Genomic DNA, 18672 nt, shown 5'->3' on the forward strand with positions numbered 1-18672 from the left:
AGCTAGTCTGACTCTGTCAAAAAGGTTAAAAATCCTCCCACCTCTAAAGTTCACTAATTAACAAGATATAACATGAATCACTGAACTTTAGAGGTGCTGGTAGGCAGATTTTTACACTTTCATATGGAGCCAGGCTAGCTGTTTCCCTGTTTCCAGTTTTTGTGCTAATCTAAGCTAACTTGCTGCTAACTTCATATTTAAAGAACAGTGGAAACGATCCTCTTATCTAACTCTGCAAGAAAGCAAATTAGTGTATTTCCCAAAATGTCAAACTATTCCTTTAATCTATAAGTAGACAAAAAACAATGATATTTTAATTTGGTGATGAAAAAAGAAACTTTGTACCTTTAGGTTTGTTGTTTTGCTTTTTCCTTTGACGACAGACGACTGCCATCCCGACCATTAACAGAATTACCAGTGCTGAGAGGACACCAGCTATTACTGGCAAATGACCTGTTTTAGTAATAAAAGACACAAGAGAAACACAGATCTTTCAGTAACCATGTTCTTAATGAAAGGTGTGTTTATGCACATATACATGGGACAAAAAGAGAAAAAGACATGAATGAATCCACTGCAGCAGAGTCGGTTTTCACTTACTAATGTAAATGTACCATGGGTCATCATCGCTTGAGTTGGTCACAGTTTGATTTGAGGGTTTAATTGACACTGTGATGCCAGTCTCCTTACCCACAGAGGAGGCCGGTTTGTCTGTGATCATGGTAGGGGTTGTTGTTGGATCAATACACAGGGTGTTATTGGCTGAAAACACCCACTGTGATATGTTTGTCCCATCGGGTAAGGTGCAGTTGATGAATATGAAGCCTACGGACAAAAAAACAGATCAACTGTGACTAATGTACAGTGTAATTATCAATTATCAAGGTGATTTCTAGTTATTTTCTATCTTACCACAGGTAGATATCTTCTCTTCTTTCGAGACATTACTGATGTGATTCCTGACAGAGCAGACCAGTCGTCCTGAGACGTCTTGTTTCAGAGTGATGTTGTTGGTCTCATTATTTCCAGAGAGGAGCTGAGTGTCTGTCAGTGTGTGTCCATCCAGAGTCCAGCTGTACTGAGGACTGTCCGCTCCCTCAGAGGAGCAGGACACCCTCATCTCTCCCTGGGACAGACACTCAGAGTCCAGCCGGACAGAGGACACAGGAGCTGAGAGAAAGACACTCACATGACTTTTTAATGTGGCCTTAAACATATTCAGTGTTTACAATGTAAATTCATATACAGAAGTACAGAATTAAACGATTCAGGAAATGCAACGCTATGCTGTAGTTATGTGGCAGACTTTGAGTATTTCATGTGAAATGTTTGTTTGCAAAGGTAAAATGTTGAAATAGTATTTGTATAGTAGTATGTGTATTTGTTGAAGTGTATTTACTTGGTTTAATTTTCCAAAGTCATTTGTATTTTATTTATTAATTGACCTATAATTCAAATGATAAAGCTGTTGGTTTATTATGAATAATACAAATTAAATTGTAAGATTAATAATAGCAAAAGTAGTTATTTACCTTGAATAGACAACTGAAGAGTCTGCTGTCCTGATTCACGTCCATTTGAATCAAAGATGTGAAGGGTATATTCAGCACCATCAGTCCTGATCAGGTTATTTATCCTAAATGTTCCATTACTGGGAGTAAAAACGGATCTGTCCGTCATCATATTATACACAATCTTATCCTTTCTCCCTTGAAGTATTATTGTTGTTTTGTTTTTATTCCATTGGTATCTAAATATTTCTGAGGCGTTGTCCATCAGCTGGAGCACCACAGTTCCTCCCAGAGCTCCATAACACTGAGCTCCATCCTGTCTGCCATCACAGTAGGTTTCAACACCTGGAAAATAGAAAAATAGTTAAAAAAAAAAATTATTACCACAATTGTGGTCATTCCGTTTCAACTAAATTAATGACCGTGACAATGTTTTATGCAGGTGCAAATATTCATGTTTTAAAACAGAAACAACTCCGTCTCTCTCAGAGCACAGTTAGCATTACACGGACCTGTCAGTTAATAGTAATATTTAGTCACATTTAGTCATTTAGATTAGTCTAGTTTTAGTAAATTAACCTCAAACATTCATTACAAACTCATAATATGTTTTTCACATCTACAGAAATTTATTTTTGGAGATATGAACTTTTCCAAAAATACGTAATTATATGTTTTCGGGGAATTTGTATAAAATAATGCACAACACATCTTAAGTTTAAGTCTTAGTAATTTCTATGGTGCTTTCGATTAAAAAAACATACTGTTTTTATAAGCATGATATAACTGAGTGCATTTTGTTTGTTTGTTTGTTGTTTATTTTAGCCATTTACTTAAATATCTGAACTCTCAGTGAAGAAGTGCGTTTATCCTAAAAGTTTAATTTAATAGATTCACCTGTAGTAGATAATAATTGCATTTTTTATTGTACATGCACATGGATGTGGAATTGATCTCCGGATTTGCTATTGCTCTAAGAAACTTTTTTTGTGACATTTTTTAAAAGCCTGATGGACCGAAGAGAAACAGAAACATCAGTTTCAAACTGCTGCAGTTGTCAATTGATTCTTAGAACTGGATTTATCTATAAAAGTGATCAGACTTGATCCTACAGCTGCATAAAAAGTCATAGATTCACAACATGTTATTCACATAACGTTAAATAAATATTATGTCAAATAGTGAAACAGCTCACCATGAGAGACTCCGAGCAGCATCACCAACAGTCCAACCACAGCTTCCATGTCTCCTCACTGTTCAGCCTCTGTTGACCCAGTCAGCAGCTTTCAGACAAACTTCTCTACTTTATTGAATAGAAAACATGAACATCCTACACTGAACAGCCTGAAATACAGTCCTGTATGTGATCGGCTTCAGAGGAGAAGGTGTGGGAACCTTGACCAAGCAGAGCATCGTTTCTATTCATCTTTTTATAGACAGAGAGGGGAAAAGGAAGTGGTTCTCAGTGTTACTTCTCTTTTTAACCTCCAACATGACAGAGAGCCTTCATATGAACCCACTGACAGGTCATTATTATAACAGCATGTTGAGCTCATAAAAACACAACAAACTGTATTTTAAATTCAGGTTAATCATTAAAGTCTCCAGTCATGAAAAAGGCATAGTGCAATATATGCAAAGTGCAAGACATATATTGTATCTGAGTGATGGAGAATAATATTCAGTTCGACTAAAAAGCTTCATAAGAAGAAATTTCAGGTAAACACTGAAGGTTAAACAGTTAAATATTATGTTAACTGAAAATGAAGGATTGTGATCAACTTAAACACCATTTAGTCATTTCTATCAGTGTGAGGATTTGAGTTTTTATCTTGTGATTTTGAACACTTTGCAGCAATAATGCAATAATTATTACTTTTTTAAACATCATCCTCTAGATACAGCTTTAGACTTTTGTTTTATCAACCATTTATTTCCCTTGTGTCCTTTACTTGTTGCCTTTATTTTAATAAAGGGTATTTGCAATAATATCCTTATAAGACTATATAAAATGTTTAATCTCTAAACCAATCTACAGCCACAAGAACATTGTTATGTCTATTGGCAAATGGAGCTTAGCATAAGTTCAAGCAGGAAGACTATTTATCACTCATTCATTCATTCTCATTCTCTCTCTCTCTCTTTCTCTCTCTCTCTCTCTCTCTCTCTCTCTCTCTCTCTCACCGTTTCTCCTGCTCTTGTATCAGCTGATTAAGTGGATTACTTTTAATTAACAAATCAGATTCCGCCACAGTTTCTCTCAGCCTATCACGTCTTAGCTGACAAACTTGAAATCTGTTCTTCTCTCTGTCGTTGTCATTTCAGGGCGAATCATCACGACCCTCCGCCGCCCCTTTCACCTTCACTTCATCATGTCAGCGCCAGATCCGAGATCACCAGAAGCCCGCTCCTCTCCTCATCATCCAGATACCAATATTCCCATATTCATCACCACCACCAGTGTCTACAGTCCATCGGGGATATCCTCTTCTACTCACGCCTTAACTTCCCTCTTTATGAATATGATGACATCATGATGGCGTCTAATCGCCAAAGACTTTTCACATTTTCATCTCATTATGCATGTTCAATAAAGTCATTGTCACTTAAAAAAATGAAGTCACCCCTGATTGAAATGACCTCATTTTATGTCCATGAACTACTGAAAAATAAGGTTAAAAAAGCAACAATATGCCATAATTCCTAAATTCATTGACAAACTGAACAACGCATTTTTCTGCCATCAAACTGGGATTTGGTGATGACAACCGTTCAACATCTTGACTGTTTATTTGTACTTATGGGGAAATTGATGAGAAGACAGTTTAGCACAAGGAGTCTTTGGATTATTAAAACTGTCAAACCAAACTTCACTTTAAGACATTTTTGTTTATATAACAGTTGGTGTGAGTGATGGTTGTGGCTGTTGTCATTCACTACATGGCAAAGAAAGAAGATTATTCAAATCTACTGATTATTTCAGTTCCTCATTTGTTACAGAAAAACATGCAGCAAGGTGCAAAAATAATGACATTCACACTGTGCTGCACTATGCTGTTGACCAGCAGTGGTGTCACAACATTTCTCTGTTATTTTCCTGGTGTGGGAGCGAAGTTACGTTTATGTATGTTTAGTTCGGTAAATAAGTGGAGTCTGTAATTTGTTAAACAGTTTATGTAAATTGAGAAACATAAGTGATTGTTATGTATAAGTCATTGAATAAGTTAATTAATAGTATTTTGTTAAAGTTCAGCTAATAATCATTTGATTAAGTGATGTTGATGTAAGCATGATATTTTGTAAAGGCTGCATTATTAAAGCTTCCTGTTAAAACAGTGAAGTAGGTTACTGTCGCTTTAAGAGATATAGGTCCCTTGTGTTTTACTGGGGTGAACCTGTGGTTTTGAAAAGTTGAGACTCAAGGAAGGACCGAGCCACATGGTTTTCTAACTGTAGTACAGTTTGCTGATTAGGAGAACTTGGCTTTGAATATTCCTGTAAGAAGATACTACAAACTGCAGAATAAATACTTGTTTTATCCTTTTTTACATCAGAGTCTGGTGGAAGTTTTTCCTCCTCAAGCTAATGTACACGAGTTAGGCCCTTGTTGAGCTTCAACCAGCCACACCTGGTGTGAAGCTCACCTTTGTCATATCATCATCATCATCATCATCATCTCTCTCTCTGATCTCATTAGCTTATGTCTCCCTACACTGGTAAAATGCAAATGTCAAGTAATACTTAAAGACTAATTTACACCCAATACTAGAAGATCAGAGAGTTTCAGTAAAGTATAATAACTCTGTGATGAAGAGTAATGTATTGCTCAGTATGCTCTACTGATCATTATTTGAACTTAAACTGAAGCATGTAAACATTTGATCTATTTTTGCTGGTCTCAGCAGAGTTTTATGAATACAGAACTATTCATAAATAATGGTGATGCCTCTGTAAACCAGCAGAGGGAAACCTCACACCTACTTATACTAGTGATGAGACTGGAGGGTTTACTCAGTTCTCAGCAGGCATTAAAGGTACAATCCATGATAGAAAAATGTCAACAAAAGGGCAGCTCACCCTCATTCAAAATACAAAACGGATTAAACTCAATAATTATTTATTTGTATTATATATTATTTATTTTAAATTTATAACAGCACTAGAAAGCAACTACGTTAAAGCTCTTAATGTTTAATACATTGAAAGGTTTGTTTATGTGACATACAAATGTATGGACACAATGGGTAGGTTTGGATCACTATTTTATGTATTTTTTTCTGTGAAAGAGGCCAGATTTAAATATGTTTTATTTAGGTTTAAACTTTGTTTTGTGAAGTGTGGTTTTCTGTTCTGCCACATGAGGGAGTAGTCACCAGAGCGAGCGCTAGTTGTGCGCTGCGTAAGGCCTCCATTCCTCAAACAGAGAACAGCCTGCTGAACGAACACAACTAACGTCTCCCGTTTCTGCTTCCCTGTATAAAACAGGTTAGTAATGTGTGCAAACCTGTCACAACTTATCCCCAAGGACGTTTTAAGCCTTTCTGATGTGGTTTGGACCAAGTTTAAGGTAGAAAACTGTGTGTTAGTTTAGAAGTCGAATAGAGCTTCGCTGGCTCCCGTGAGTAAATGTTGATAAAGTGGCGGCCTTACTATTAGTGTTTTTATTTATTTGTTTCTTCTGTAGCTCCTGTACATCTTCCTTAAAACAGCTGCTTAGTTAAGGGTTTAGTGTAAAATTTAATGAAGTGAATGCTATAGGTTTTCAGGGAGTGAGCATCGTGGTTAATGTATAGTTATTTAAATGTTATTGGTTGCTCATTCTGGTCAATACACTATGTTATTATTGTAAAATGGTAAAATGTGATATGTTAGTATTTTTGAATGGCCAAGGTTGTTTATATAGTGTATATATTATTGTTTGTATTATGTAGAAGTGTTCAAGTATGCAGTGAGATGAAATAGGCTAAACAAAACAAGCTTAAAACAGTGAAGTTACTGCTAAAGAATATTTTGCAAGCTGGTTGCGGCAGCAGTAAAACAGTGTAAGTTTTAGTACACAGATTTTACAGCAATATTTGGTAACTTAATTATTACTGGTAAATGTAACAACAGATTGGTGTGTAGAAGCTATAGTAGTACATTGCTACTATAGCATTAACCGGTGACAGTTAATAATTGTTGTGTTGTTAATGGATGAATTGTTAAATTTGTTATGTGAAGATTATTGTGATTTATGAGTCAAGTCTAAAAGAGAGAAGAAGGTGAAATTGGTTTAATAAAAAAACAAAAAAAACAGAGAACAGCCTGCTGAACGAACACAACTAACGTCTCCTGTCTCTGCTTCCCTGTATAAAACAGGACACATCTTCTGCATACAGGTAACTCATGCCTGAGGCCGGAAACATTCACATCAGTAATGTGTGTAAACATGGGAGCAAATCACAGGGGTGTTCCATCAACGCAGCTAAAGAAAGCTGCACGTACTTGATATAGCCTGGATTCAATTAACGTCAACTTTCACTTAAGCCTCAGCCCGTTCCACTAACATGATTCAGCCGTGTCTAGTCAATGCTAATTCTAGCCATGCTTGATCAATCATCATGTGTGCGTGTTTACGGGGTACATAAGCAGCCCCGAACAGTCGAGTGTTGAAAAGACGATACTATGTTGCAAAAATAGGGGAAAACGAGAGCGGCGTTCTTTTCAGCAGCGGAACAAACCCTGCTGATGAAATTATAGAAATTATATGAAGAATATAAAGACGTCATCACTGAAAAGAGCAATACTGTTGCAATCAACAAGGCGAGGGAGATGGCTTGGCAAACAATTGCAGACAGATTAAATGCATAAATTATACAAGCCTACTTATTGTTTCATTTGTATTTATTAATAAATGAACATTCAGATCACTAGATGCTTTAAGACTGTGGCTATATAATCAGTAGGCTAGATAACATCAGATATATGTTTAAAACAATGGTATAGGCTATCTTAGGAGAACCGACATAACTACAATGCATTTACTGTTATTTGGTCAGTTTGGTGTAGTGTGTGAAGCTTCTCTGACCTTGTAACCCTTGACCTATATTCATTCTTCACTGTTGCATCTCAACAGGAACAATCTGAATAGCCAAAACAGAACTGGGCAACAAGTCAAAATACAATACAAAAACATTTTCCAGAGTGGTAAGTAGCGTATAATGCAATGTGAAATGTATTTGTTAACATAGTTGTTGAGCCGTAAATATGTACCTTTGTAGCCACCCAAAAAAAAGATGGAAGCCAATGCTACTGGTGGGGGACCTCTGCCAGAGGACCTCACACCTGCAGAGGAGCTGCTGAGCCACAACAAGGGGCAACCACTAATTGACTCCTCAGAAGTCATGCCCCAAGGAGCTCGGGAGACACATGTACAAGGTATTGTCTGCTACTTTTCCTCCACAGGTATCAGTCTCTCAGTGATAATAACTAACAGTTGGCCTATATCTTTCAGTGAGTGGGGACACAATTTGCCTGCTGGATCCCCCAACTCAAGATGCTGAAGGCCTGACCCATGTGTGAATATGTCTTATCTTTGTCAAAACACTACATTTTATGTAAATCTGTCTCCTTTCACTTTGACAACTGCAGTGTTCATCTATCTGCAGGGAGATGGAGCCAGCACATCTGGTGCCCTTGAAGATAAGTACACAAAGGGCCTTTTCCAAACTAGCTCCCACACCCTCTCCCTACCTACTTCCACTCCATTTGCATGTTCATGTGGAGGGTCTGCCATATTAAGTGTCACCCCAAACCAACTAGCGGGGAGTGGAAGTGGGTTATAAATTCCTCCAACAGTGAGCCTGCATCGATGCTGACTTACTGAGCATGTGCAACATCTATTGTGTTCGTCATAGAAGACGCTCCATACAAATGGAAGTTCTTTGTGACACCTGTAAACACATTTAATCTTAAACTGCTCAAACTAAGATGGACATTTAATATTGTCATACAGACGTTAACAATGTAAAGGTTATATTGTATTTAGGATCAAATATAGCTGTCTCTAGAGTAGAAAATGTTGTGTTCATTTGATTGTAAAATGTTGTATATTTACAGGGATTGTTGCAAAAACAAAGCAGCTCATACACATCAGAGTGAAAAATGAAAACATGTTCACCAAAAAAAGAAATGCCACCAAAGAAGCTTGGGAGTAAGTTTTATTTGTCTCTATAGGCTTAGGCCTACTGTGGAGTGAATGCCACCTCACTGCCCACACTGTTATAAGTTTATGTAGCCTATTATTAGTGTTGTGTATAAAAGATGATGTTTCTGACCATAACAGTTTCTTCACTATCCTCTCTGACATATTGCTTAACAGGTTCATTATCAAGGAATTAGACCTTGAGGGTGTTGTGTCACCCAAGTCTCAAAGAAATGGGAGAACATCAAAAAGATGTACAAGGTAAATTTGTTGTAACAGAGTGAAATGACTATTGTCTTAAATGCTGTAGTGATTTCTAATATGTTTCACTATTTGCACTAGGAACTGAGAAGGCCTCCCACTGGGTCTGGAACCGACCAGGGGGAGGAAACCCCAGCCACATGGTCATTTTTTCTTGACATGCATGAGGCAATTGGGTGCAAGTCATCTGTAACTCCTCCTGTTCTCATTGCCTCATGCATGTCAAGCCCTACTATACTCCCAGGTCCCTCTCCCTTCAGAATGTCCGATTCCAGCCCCAGTGACCCCCTAACCCCATCAGATCCTGTTTCCCTCCCTAGCACATCTTCATCCTCACCTGACCCCCCCCAGCCTCCACCTGCCAAAAAGAAATGTGTGACCACTGAGCTGCTGATTGATTTTTACAGAAAGAAGCGGACAAGGAAGAAGAGCGACACCAGCAGATTACACAACAAACAGAAAAATTCCTTAGTTTATTTGAGGAAATGTGAAGTCTTTTGGTTTGAATTATTATTTATATATATATATATATATATTATTTTATTTATCTATGTTCATATATATATGTATGTATATGTATGTATGTATATATATGTATGTATGTATTGTTTGTTCAAAATTAGTGATATTATTTATACATAACATGTTTCTCCTGTGAAGGAGGGTCTTTATTTCATTTGCAATGGATAAATAATAAATGAACTAAAGAAAATTGACAATCCCTTTGTGTATCCTTCATATCTCCTGAGACAAGAATGTTCACAACCTCTTATTGTTATATCCCAATTAGTGTCATGACCTGTATTATCTACACTATACTTCTGACCACAAACTGAGGTGCCATAAAGGAAAAGGTAATCACATTTATTGTTTCAGAGGGAAAACATTAATGTCATTAATGATCACAGATAAATTCTAGTAATGTAAAACAGGCTTTTAGTACTCCACTTATACTTGCAGTGTTAGAGTGTCATTGTATTGGCAGTTACATGCGAAATGTAGTAAATGCAAATATAACCCAGCAAATTGAATGTGGGTAGTAAAGGTAGAAGGAACAAATTTTGAATTATTGCATAACAAGTGTTCTTTAAAAATGGATCTTGACACTGGCATGTCTGAAAAATGGCTTATCTTCACTTGTACAAAAGATGAGTATGCAAGGAGTGCACTGATGTGGTCTATCCTACAAATATTAAACAGGTGCAGTTCTAAAGGAAAGTATTTTCCAACATAGGAAATGTCATCATATCCCAGGTGAGAAGGCTATGAAGGGCAACAACTGCATGCTAGCATTTTAAATATATTATCTGTGTATCACATTATTTATAAACATGTACAAATTGGAGTGTAAGACAACAGTCATGCCTGACAATTACATTTATGTTGTTTGGGGTTAGGTGGAAGTGGTATAACTTAACATATGGTGATGTTTCACTTTTGTTGTGTAGTGAAGTTCAAGGGCCCCTACTGACATGCATATTTTGCAGAATATCTTCATGGTCCAACAGTTAGAAAAAAGTGATTTTGTAGTGCTAAAGATGAAAAGAGTAAACACACAGGTTTATAAGGCCAGTTTGTGCAGTTTTAATGGGCTATTTGGACAATTAACAAAATCAGGACTGTCATTTTTTGTGAAATGAGAACTGCCCACAACTTAAATACAAAAACACAATAAAAAAGAAACAAAAAAACAGAAAAAACGCAGCACAAAATGCACAAAATTCACAAATAATCATGCTCGTGCAAGTACTGTGGCACCTGGACAGGTGCAGACAGATAGGCAGCAATCCTGTCCCTGATGTGGTTTCCAGGCCTTTCCTGTCCACCTGCACCAATGGGAGGAGCATTCTGGGGATCTTCTTTGGGTGAGAGGTCCTCCATCTCTTCCAGAACATCGTTCATATGGATGCAAAGATTGTGGAGGAATGCACAGCAAACAAGGATGTCTGGTGCAAAATGTGGATGGACCTCCAGGGCCTTAAAGAGTGTGCCTCGCCAGCGTGTTTTCATCACTCCAAAAGCTCGTTCAACAACAGAACGAGCCCTGGAGTGATGCAAGTTATACCTCTCCTGGACCTGGCCTTGCAGAGGGTGCTTGTATGGGGTTATGATGCCAATTGGCTTTTCTAGGCAGGGATAGGCACCGCCCCCAAGGAGGCAGTAGCCAGCTGGAGGGTATAAGGCCCGGCAGAAGATGGGACTGTTACGCAGAACCCTAGCATCATTTACAGAGCCTGGATGGCCCAAACACATCCAAGAATCTGCATCTTGCATTTCATATGGCCTGCATTTGTATGGATGGAAAAAGCTTGTCAGCACGGTGCAGGTTCCCTGGAGCTCTAATACGAATGTGGCATCCATCTATGGCACCAGCAGCATGGGCAAAAGCAGGACTCCGTCCGTGCAAGTTAACTGAAGCCTTGGGCAATGGTGTGAAGCTCCTGTGGCAATGGCAGTGAAATTACAGTTGAGAGTTTGGCTTTTATGTCCCTGCTGACTCTGTGGATCATATTGTGCACAGTGGTCCTGGGAATCCCAAATGCAGAGCTGACCACAGAGAGTGATAGCCCATGGGCCAAACTATACAGGAACACAAGAACCTCCATCTCCTGGCCCCAACCGTGGTCACTTGGTGAGGTAATTAATTGAATCAAGTATGCCACAGTTGTTCTATTTAGATGAAAGTCCTTCTTGAGGCAGACGTCTGGATTACCGTACGACAGCATTATAGGGGTGGCATCATTTAACTGCATGTACAGCCCTCTGTCCGTCTGGAAAAAAGAGAATAACAGACTAAATTATATTTGAATACTGTCAACACATCCAACATTCATCCACCTAAGTGATAGCATATGTATGGGCCTGTAGAAATTATGTTGCTGCTCTGACATTCTTCAACAATATTCTCCTTGTCTTTGTCTTAATTGAGGACAAACCGTTTTATCACATTACAGTGGAATTAAAATCAAGAATGTACTAGGCTACATCTACACAATTCCATTGTTAATCTACAATAAATAATTTATAGAACTTACTAAAGAAGAAGAATATTCTACATAAAGATTAGATATGAATATAACACTGCTACAAAAAAACAACAAGAAAAAAAAAAGAAAAAAGATGAAAGTACCTTTCTCTGGTGCATCAACGCTAAAAGGCCCCTTAACGTCCATGCCTTCTGGAGGCTCTGTTCCTCTGATCTTCCAACAGCCAGTGGATCATGGCAACAGTTGCCGCTCCCGAAAGACACTGATAACATTTCTACAAAATGAAAGACAAAGACAGTGACAACCCACAGAGACATTGGGCCCTTTTTTCCTACAGGCACAAGGCCGGCACTGGGCAAAAAGCAGTCAGCAGTTATCTCATCTCTCCCTTTGACAGACACTCAGCAAGACAGAGAACAAAGTAGCTGAGAGAAACACACTCAGATGACTTTTAAGTATAACACATTCTCAGTCAATCTATACCGTTACTGATGAATAACAAGGCAAACATAAAATAAAAATATACTGTAGGATATCTATCAATATTACTAAATTACCCTGCAGGCAAAAAAGGCTCTTTACCTTGAATGGACAATTGTAGAGTCCGCTGTTCTGATTCATGTCCATCTGAATCAAAGATTCGAAGGGTATATTCACCACCATCAGTCATTCTCAGGTTTTTTATCCTAAACATTCCATTACTGGGAGTAAAGATGGATCTGTCCTCTATCAGATTAGACACAATCTTATCATTTCTATTCTATTTCTAATCTAGAGTTACCATCTAGACATGACTGTTTTTTCTACCTTAAACTTTTGTTAGTTCCATACTCTTTGTTGCTAAGGTTGTTGCTAAGGTTTCTCCATGTATTGTTTGTGTTGTTCACTCTCATATTTCAGCTCAGATTTCATCTCCAACATGTACAGATGTATGTGAGAAGTTGACATTTGGAGTAAAGAATGAGAAAAATAAGTGAAATCCAACTACTATAGTTTGTTTCATGGTTTGTTGACGTAGCATCCTGAGATGGCGGAAGTCTGCCACTTCCAAGAGCTGGCCAATCAGAACAGAGTGGGCTCATAAGGAGGGGGTCTTAAGTAAGAAGTTTCTTAACTGTAAAACATGCAAAGATATTCCAGTAAAGCCCCAGATTAAAAATATAAACCTGTAAATGTGTGTCATATGTCTCCTTTAAGTTTGCTGCACTCTGTCTCTCTCAGAGCACATTTAGCATTACATGGGCCTGTCAGTTATAATGTTTCACTGTAGTACATTTAGTTATTTACTTTAGTCCAGTTTTACTAAATTAACCTCTCCTAGTCATTACAAACTCATGCTGTGTTTTTTACTACAGAACTTTACATCTTAAGTTTTCCAAATTATATGTTGGAGGAGGAAACTTTGTATAAAATGATGCACAAGACATCTGAAGTTCAACTCTCAGTAATTTCTATGGTGCTCCCAATAAAATAATAAAAACATAGTGTTAGTGTTGGCATGATACAACTGAGTGTATTGTTTTTTGTTTTTTACTTGAGAAAAAACTGAAGGGACAAGAGAAAATTAAATATCAGAGGAGAAGAAGTCCTTAAATCCTTAAAGTATAATGTATGTAGTGGACAATAATTGTAATTGTTTCTGTACATGCACACTGATGTGGCATTTAATCTCCGTATTCTCTATTGCTCTGCGAAACAACAAGTTTTTTTATTTTTATGGTGAATGAAACTCGTCACACAAAGTTTCAGCCGTCTGAGGCTCATTAAGAGTTATTTGTGTTCATGCGTGGATGACGCCAAACTATATCAGTGTTGAGCAGGACATAAACAGTGAAAAGGACAAAGTGGTTGGCAGGTTTGCCACTTTGAAGGAGAGGAGGATGAAATTTCTAAAAGGGACTCTGAAATGTACAAAGTTTGTTAAACTGTTTGGATTATTTTGTTCTATGGAGGATATTACACAAATGGACCAACGTTACACTAAACTACAGCGGTCTGAGCAGGGACAACAACCGGTGAGTGAAACATCCATAATTAGTCTTTATTAACTTAAATTGTAGTTATGAAGAAATCAGTCAGACTATTAGATTTATCTGTTGTTTAACTCCTTGTTTGCCGCATCTCAGCACCTGTCTGTGTCACTGCCTGTGGTGTTGTAGACTGTCCACTTTGTATTTGAATAAGTTGTAGACTGCCGTCTCTATTTTATGTTTATGTTATTCCCATGTAAGAAAGACATGGTACTGAGACAGTGCATCTGGCTTGTTGCTGTCTATTGGCGGTGGTGCTGAACTGTTAGTCAATCAATGTATGTAGAGCTCCGCATGCTGTCCTCAGTACTGAAACATTTGAACGTGGCTGGCGACCTGTTGTTTGGCTTCATTGTATGTTTTCGTAGACATAGGCTTGCTTGGCTCAATGATAATTTGTGATAATAGATAGGATAAATGACTTTATTAGAAGGGCCCCTTGAGAATGCTTCGCCCCCCCTGTGCTGAGAGTCTAGCTCCGCCCCTGTCAAGACCCCACAGGTGGATTCCAGTTCATTTGAGCTGCATAACACGTCATTGAAGAACTACTCACTATACTTGATCCTACTTGACAAAATGTCACAGTTGCACAACATATTACTCACATAACGTTAAATCAATATTAATATGTCAAATAGTGAAACAGCTCACCATGAGAAACTCCGAGCTGCATCACCAACAGTCCAACCACAGCCTCCATGTCTCCTCACTGTTCAGCCTCAGGAGAACGTGTGGAAACTTTGACCAAGCAGAGCGTTGTTTCTATTCATCTTTTTATAGATAGAGAGAGAAAAAGGAAGTGGTTTACCTCCAACATGACCGAGAGCCTTCATATGTGTGATGGACTCGGTGGATGAAAAGAAAACATCCCTCCTTCCTTCACACTGAAAGAGGATTTGAGACTGACAGCTGACTTTTCTAAAATATCCAATATCAACAGTCACAAAAATAGATCTTATTATGTCCAGGTGATACTGTAAAACGTGTCATCTCTCTGTCTCACCATTGTGACAAAATAAGCATTTATATGATATATTGTGGCTCATAATTCTCATCTCTAAATCAATGATAACAAGTCAAATTTGAACCCACTGACAGGTCATTATTACAACAGCATGTTGAGCTCATAAAAAATCAGCAAACTGTATTTTAAATTCAGGTTAATCATTAAAGTCTCCAGTCATGAAAAAGGCATAGTGATATATATGCAAAGTGCAAGGCATATATTGTATCTGAGAGAATAATATTCAGTTCAACTTAAAAGCTTCATAAATTTCAGGTAAACATTGAAGGTTATATAGTGGAAAAGTAACGTACACCAAGGGTTGTAGTGAGGTGCTGATCACTGGAAGCAGATTCAAAAGCAGGAAAGATGTGTTGCACAATCTGGCTCCATATGTATTTCTTTTTCATTATGATGACGTTTTGGCCCTCAGGCCTTCATCCATGATTGTTGATCTGAGGCGTCTTGTTTCAGAGTGATGTTGTTGGTCTCTTTATTTCCAGAGAGGAGCTGAATACAAGAGCGGAAGAAGAGGAGAGGGTTAGGTGGTATTTATACAATTGCCGGAAGTAGCGTAGTTGAGGTGTGGTCCTGCTCCTGAAACTTCACTTAATAGCTTCAATAAAATTCTCAACAAAACATGTATAATAATATTACATTTTTAAGTTCTGCTGCAGTCATAAAAACATGGTGTCTTATAGTGTTGAATAGTTCAGTCATGGTAAGTGTCATGAAGCTGCATGTGTGTGTGTTGGAACAGTGTCATACAGTATTTTTTTTAGAGGAACTGAAGAAAATGTTGGTGGGACATTCAGTGTTCAATGGGTCAGCTAATGATATCAAATTTTAAATGAATTTTTAAAATTAAAATATAAAAATATCATGATGATATTCGACCTGTTATGTTTTAAGTGTAAAACAGATCACAGTACTCAGACAGGAAATTGGTCTGTACACAGATATGTGACTACAAAATATTTCCTTATATGCACAAACTAAAATTTGCTCTTCCCATACAAGCAAATACAGTAAAACTATATTTCTGGAGTCATTGTGATAATTATTACTCAACAGCACTGTGAGATGTTTTCATTCTTCCTCACAGATTCAGTGAGAATACAAAAGATATTGCATATCTCCAGGTTTCTTAAGATTTGATTATGATCATTTAGTCAGTTCTGATCTTTGGTTAGTGGAGAAATTAGTCCATTTTTGTGTAAGTCAGTGATCACACTAACTTGGAACAAGCCACTGGTTTATTATGTCTAAAAAACAAATCATATGAACAGAGAGCCTACATGAAAGACTGCCCTAGACAGAGCATAGAGCGCGTTGATTGGCTTAGCCGTAAACACGTCTACAGGTACGGTGGCTCATAATGAACAAACAGAACAATCATCTAACTAAATGATCTACAGTAAGTGAGAGGGTTTCCACTGTTCAAATTAAATTTAATTAATTTTGTGCTCTCAACTGATATTTGTAAAATTCTTTCATTTGGATCTCACTTTCAAAAATTTTATTAGCATTTACTTGCTCCGCAACCTGTGATTTCAAATTTAACCCACCAGAATCTTTCAGATTGTAACAACATCAAACCATTTACTGGCAGTCGATCGCAGCTCTAAACTATCACTAAACTTTGTGTTGTGTGTCATACTCAGTAATGAATAGGCTATGCATGTGAAACTAATCCCTGAAATCATAGTTGTCAGTTGATTCTTGTTTGTTAAAAGTATTTATTTGGTCAAAGCTGTTTTCAAGCCTGGAACAGTATTTAAGCTGCTTCAGTTAGGATGATGTCAAACTTTACTTATTGACTAAAAGTGATCTTGTGGCTGCATAAAATCAACAATAATGATTTCTAATTTAACATAAAACATCTTTTTGCACAATATCAAATCCAACATTAACTTAATAGTGAAACAGCTCACTATGAGAGACTCTGAGTAGCATCACCAACAGTCCAACCACAGCTTCCATGTCTCCTCACTGTTCAGCCTCTGTTGACCCAGTCAGCAGCTTTCAGATAAACTTCTCTACTTTATTGAATAGAAAACATGAACATCCTACACTGAACAGCCTGAAATCTCTTCTGTCAGAGATCAACCTCAGAGAAGAAGGTGTACAAAAAATGTTGAATTCAGCTACAGGGTTTATAGGTGGAGAGATGGAAAGGAAGTGAAACTTGACACGGTCGCTACTTACAAGAAAGAAAACCAGACACCAACTTCCTCCTGTGGTCTTTATGTTGTCATGACTTCCTCATCTCCTCCATCTTTCTTATACTACTCAACAGTCAGACATATCATTAAGCCTCAAAACTCTGATACTATACTTTATACTAACCTTACATTTCATTTGGCAGACGATGAGGTACAATCCAAGCCACAGGTGAAAGTGATGCTTCATGTCAGTCATGCAGTACCAACCTAGCAGCTGTTGTCTGCTGTATTTCAGTTCCCTTCCATGATGCTCAAAAGACGTCAGGACAACTGAAAACTTAAGACACAAACTGCAAAACAAGTGATTGATCAATCTTTTAATACACAAAAAAAACATTATCGATTCAATAAAGGAGGCTGTATTCTACCATCAAACTGGGATTTTAGAATGACAGCTGGTAGTTCAACATGTAAACTGTGTATTTGTGCTCATGGGGAAAAGATTAAAGGCCAGTTTAGCACAACTATGTCTGTGGATCATCACGTTTGTATCACAGCTGAATTTGAAATCCTCACTGAAATGTAAATCATTGACTCCTTCAAACTGTAAAATTCCACCTTCAAAGCTTTTTTGAAGGTGTTGGTTTATGTGATGTTGGTTTGAATGATGGTTGTTGTTTCAGAATGACCACAGGTCCAGTTCCTCATTTATAACAGAAACACTTGTGCTAAAAAAAAAATATGCTCACATTATGCTCCAAAAAGTCCTTGTGAGACGCTCAGACGTGTCCTGTTGGTCCGGTTGATGAAAGCTTGTTTGAAGTTCACCACTTAACTCTGTCATATCATCCTCTCTCTCTCTTTGTGTTTCTCAGTAGATTCTGTCACTCTCAAATTTCATGTACAACAACCAGAGTGTGGACTCAAACTAGAAAACAGAGTCAGTGGCCTTAACAGGCCCCCTGCTGACGTCAGCTGATCAAACTTGATTAAAATATTTATTTTACGATCTATTGATAAATTCTATGAATATTAAATTATTGGTCACCAAAGCATTTATTCAATCAGAAACTTACACACTCAGCATTGAAGAATGGGCAGGAGCCACCAGTTTAGGTTTTATAGTTGTATAATGTTGGCATAGACGGTAGCATCACATGACTGTGTCACGACATAAAATGACAAGTTTTTTTAATAGGTAAAAAAATAAATGTTTAATCGTGGTTCAGTCTGATCTTTCAGAGTTCAAGTACAGCAGTCGAATGTCTTTGGATCAAAAGCAGAATGACTGCTGAGTAATTTGGTCCCCATAAAATAAAATGGCTTTTTGATCAGATGGTAAAAAGATGCCAGATTGTTGGAGCAGCTTTATTATCCTGCCTTTATGCAGTCAGAAGTTCAACTGTCTTTTAAGAAGTGGGCTCAACTAAAAGATTATCTCAGGTTGTTTTAGAACACTACAACTATCATGGGCCATAAACACTTATTTTATGGCACTGTGAATCAGCTGAATGGCATGTCATGGCTGGCAA

General features: G+C 37.6%; 2 protein-coding genes and 1 long non-coding RNA gene across 3 annotated transcripts; 1 reads left to right on the plus strand and 2 right to left on the minus strand.

Moving 5' to 3' along the window:
• Window positions 1-347: 347 nt before the first annotated feature.
• LOC121902299 (T-cell surface antigen CD2-like) lies at window positions 348-3373 on the minus strand. Its single transcript, XM_042419559.1, has 5 exons — window positions 2707-3373; window positions 1533-1856; window positions 913-1170; window positions 615-825; window positions 348-453 (listed from the first exon to the last, which is right to left on the minus strand). Exons 1-5 carry the CDS (start codon window positions 2753-2755, stop codon window positions 348-350), a joined length of 948 nt encoding a protein of 315 aa, XP_042275493.1. The 5' UTR covers window positions 2756-3373.
• A 4801-nt stretch (window positions 3374-8174) lies between these two features.
• On the plus strand, window positions 8175-9415 carry LOC121902357. The gene is made up of 3 exons (XR_006097518.1): window positions 8175-8703; window positions 8872-8955; window positions 9037-9415. It is a non-coding gene; the product is annotated as an uncharacterized LOC121902357 (long non-coding RNA).
• A 1812-nt stretch (window positions 9416-11227) lies between these two features.
• On the minus strand, window positions 11228-12686 carry LOC121902353. The gene is made up of 3 exons (XM_042419622.1): window positions 12525-12686; window positions 12086-12216; window positions 11228-11726 (listed from the first exon to the last, which is right to left on the minus strand). The coding sequence occupies exons 1-3, from the start codon at window positions 12634-12636 to the stop codon at window positions 11364-11366; spliced, it is 606 nt and encodes a 201-aa protein (XP_042275556.1). The 5' UTR covers window positions 12637-12686; the 3' UTR covers window positions 11228-11363.
• Between the last annotated feature and the right edge of the window lie 5986 nt (window positions 12687-18672).

This window comes from Thunnus maccoyii, chromosome 8 (genome assembly GCF_910596095.1).
Source record: "Thunnus maccoyii chromosome 8, fThuMac1.1, whole genome shotgun sequence".
NCBI lineage: Eukaryota > Metazoa > Chordata > Actinopteri > Scombriformes > Scombridae > Thunnus > Thunnus maccoyii.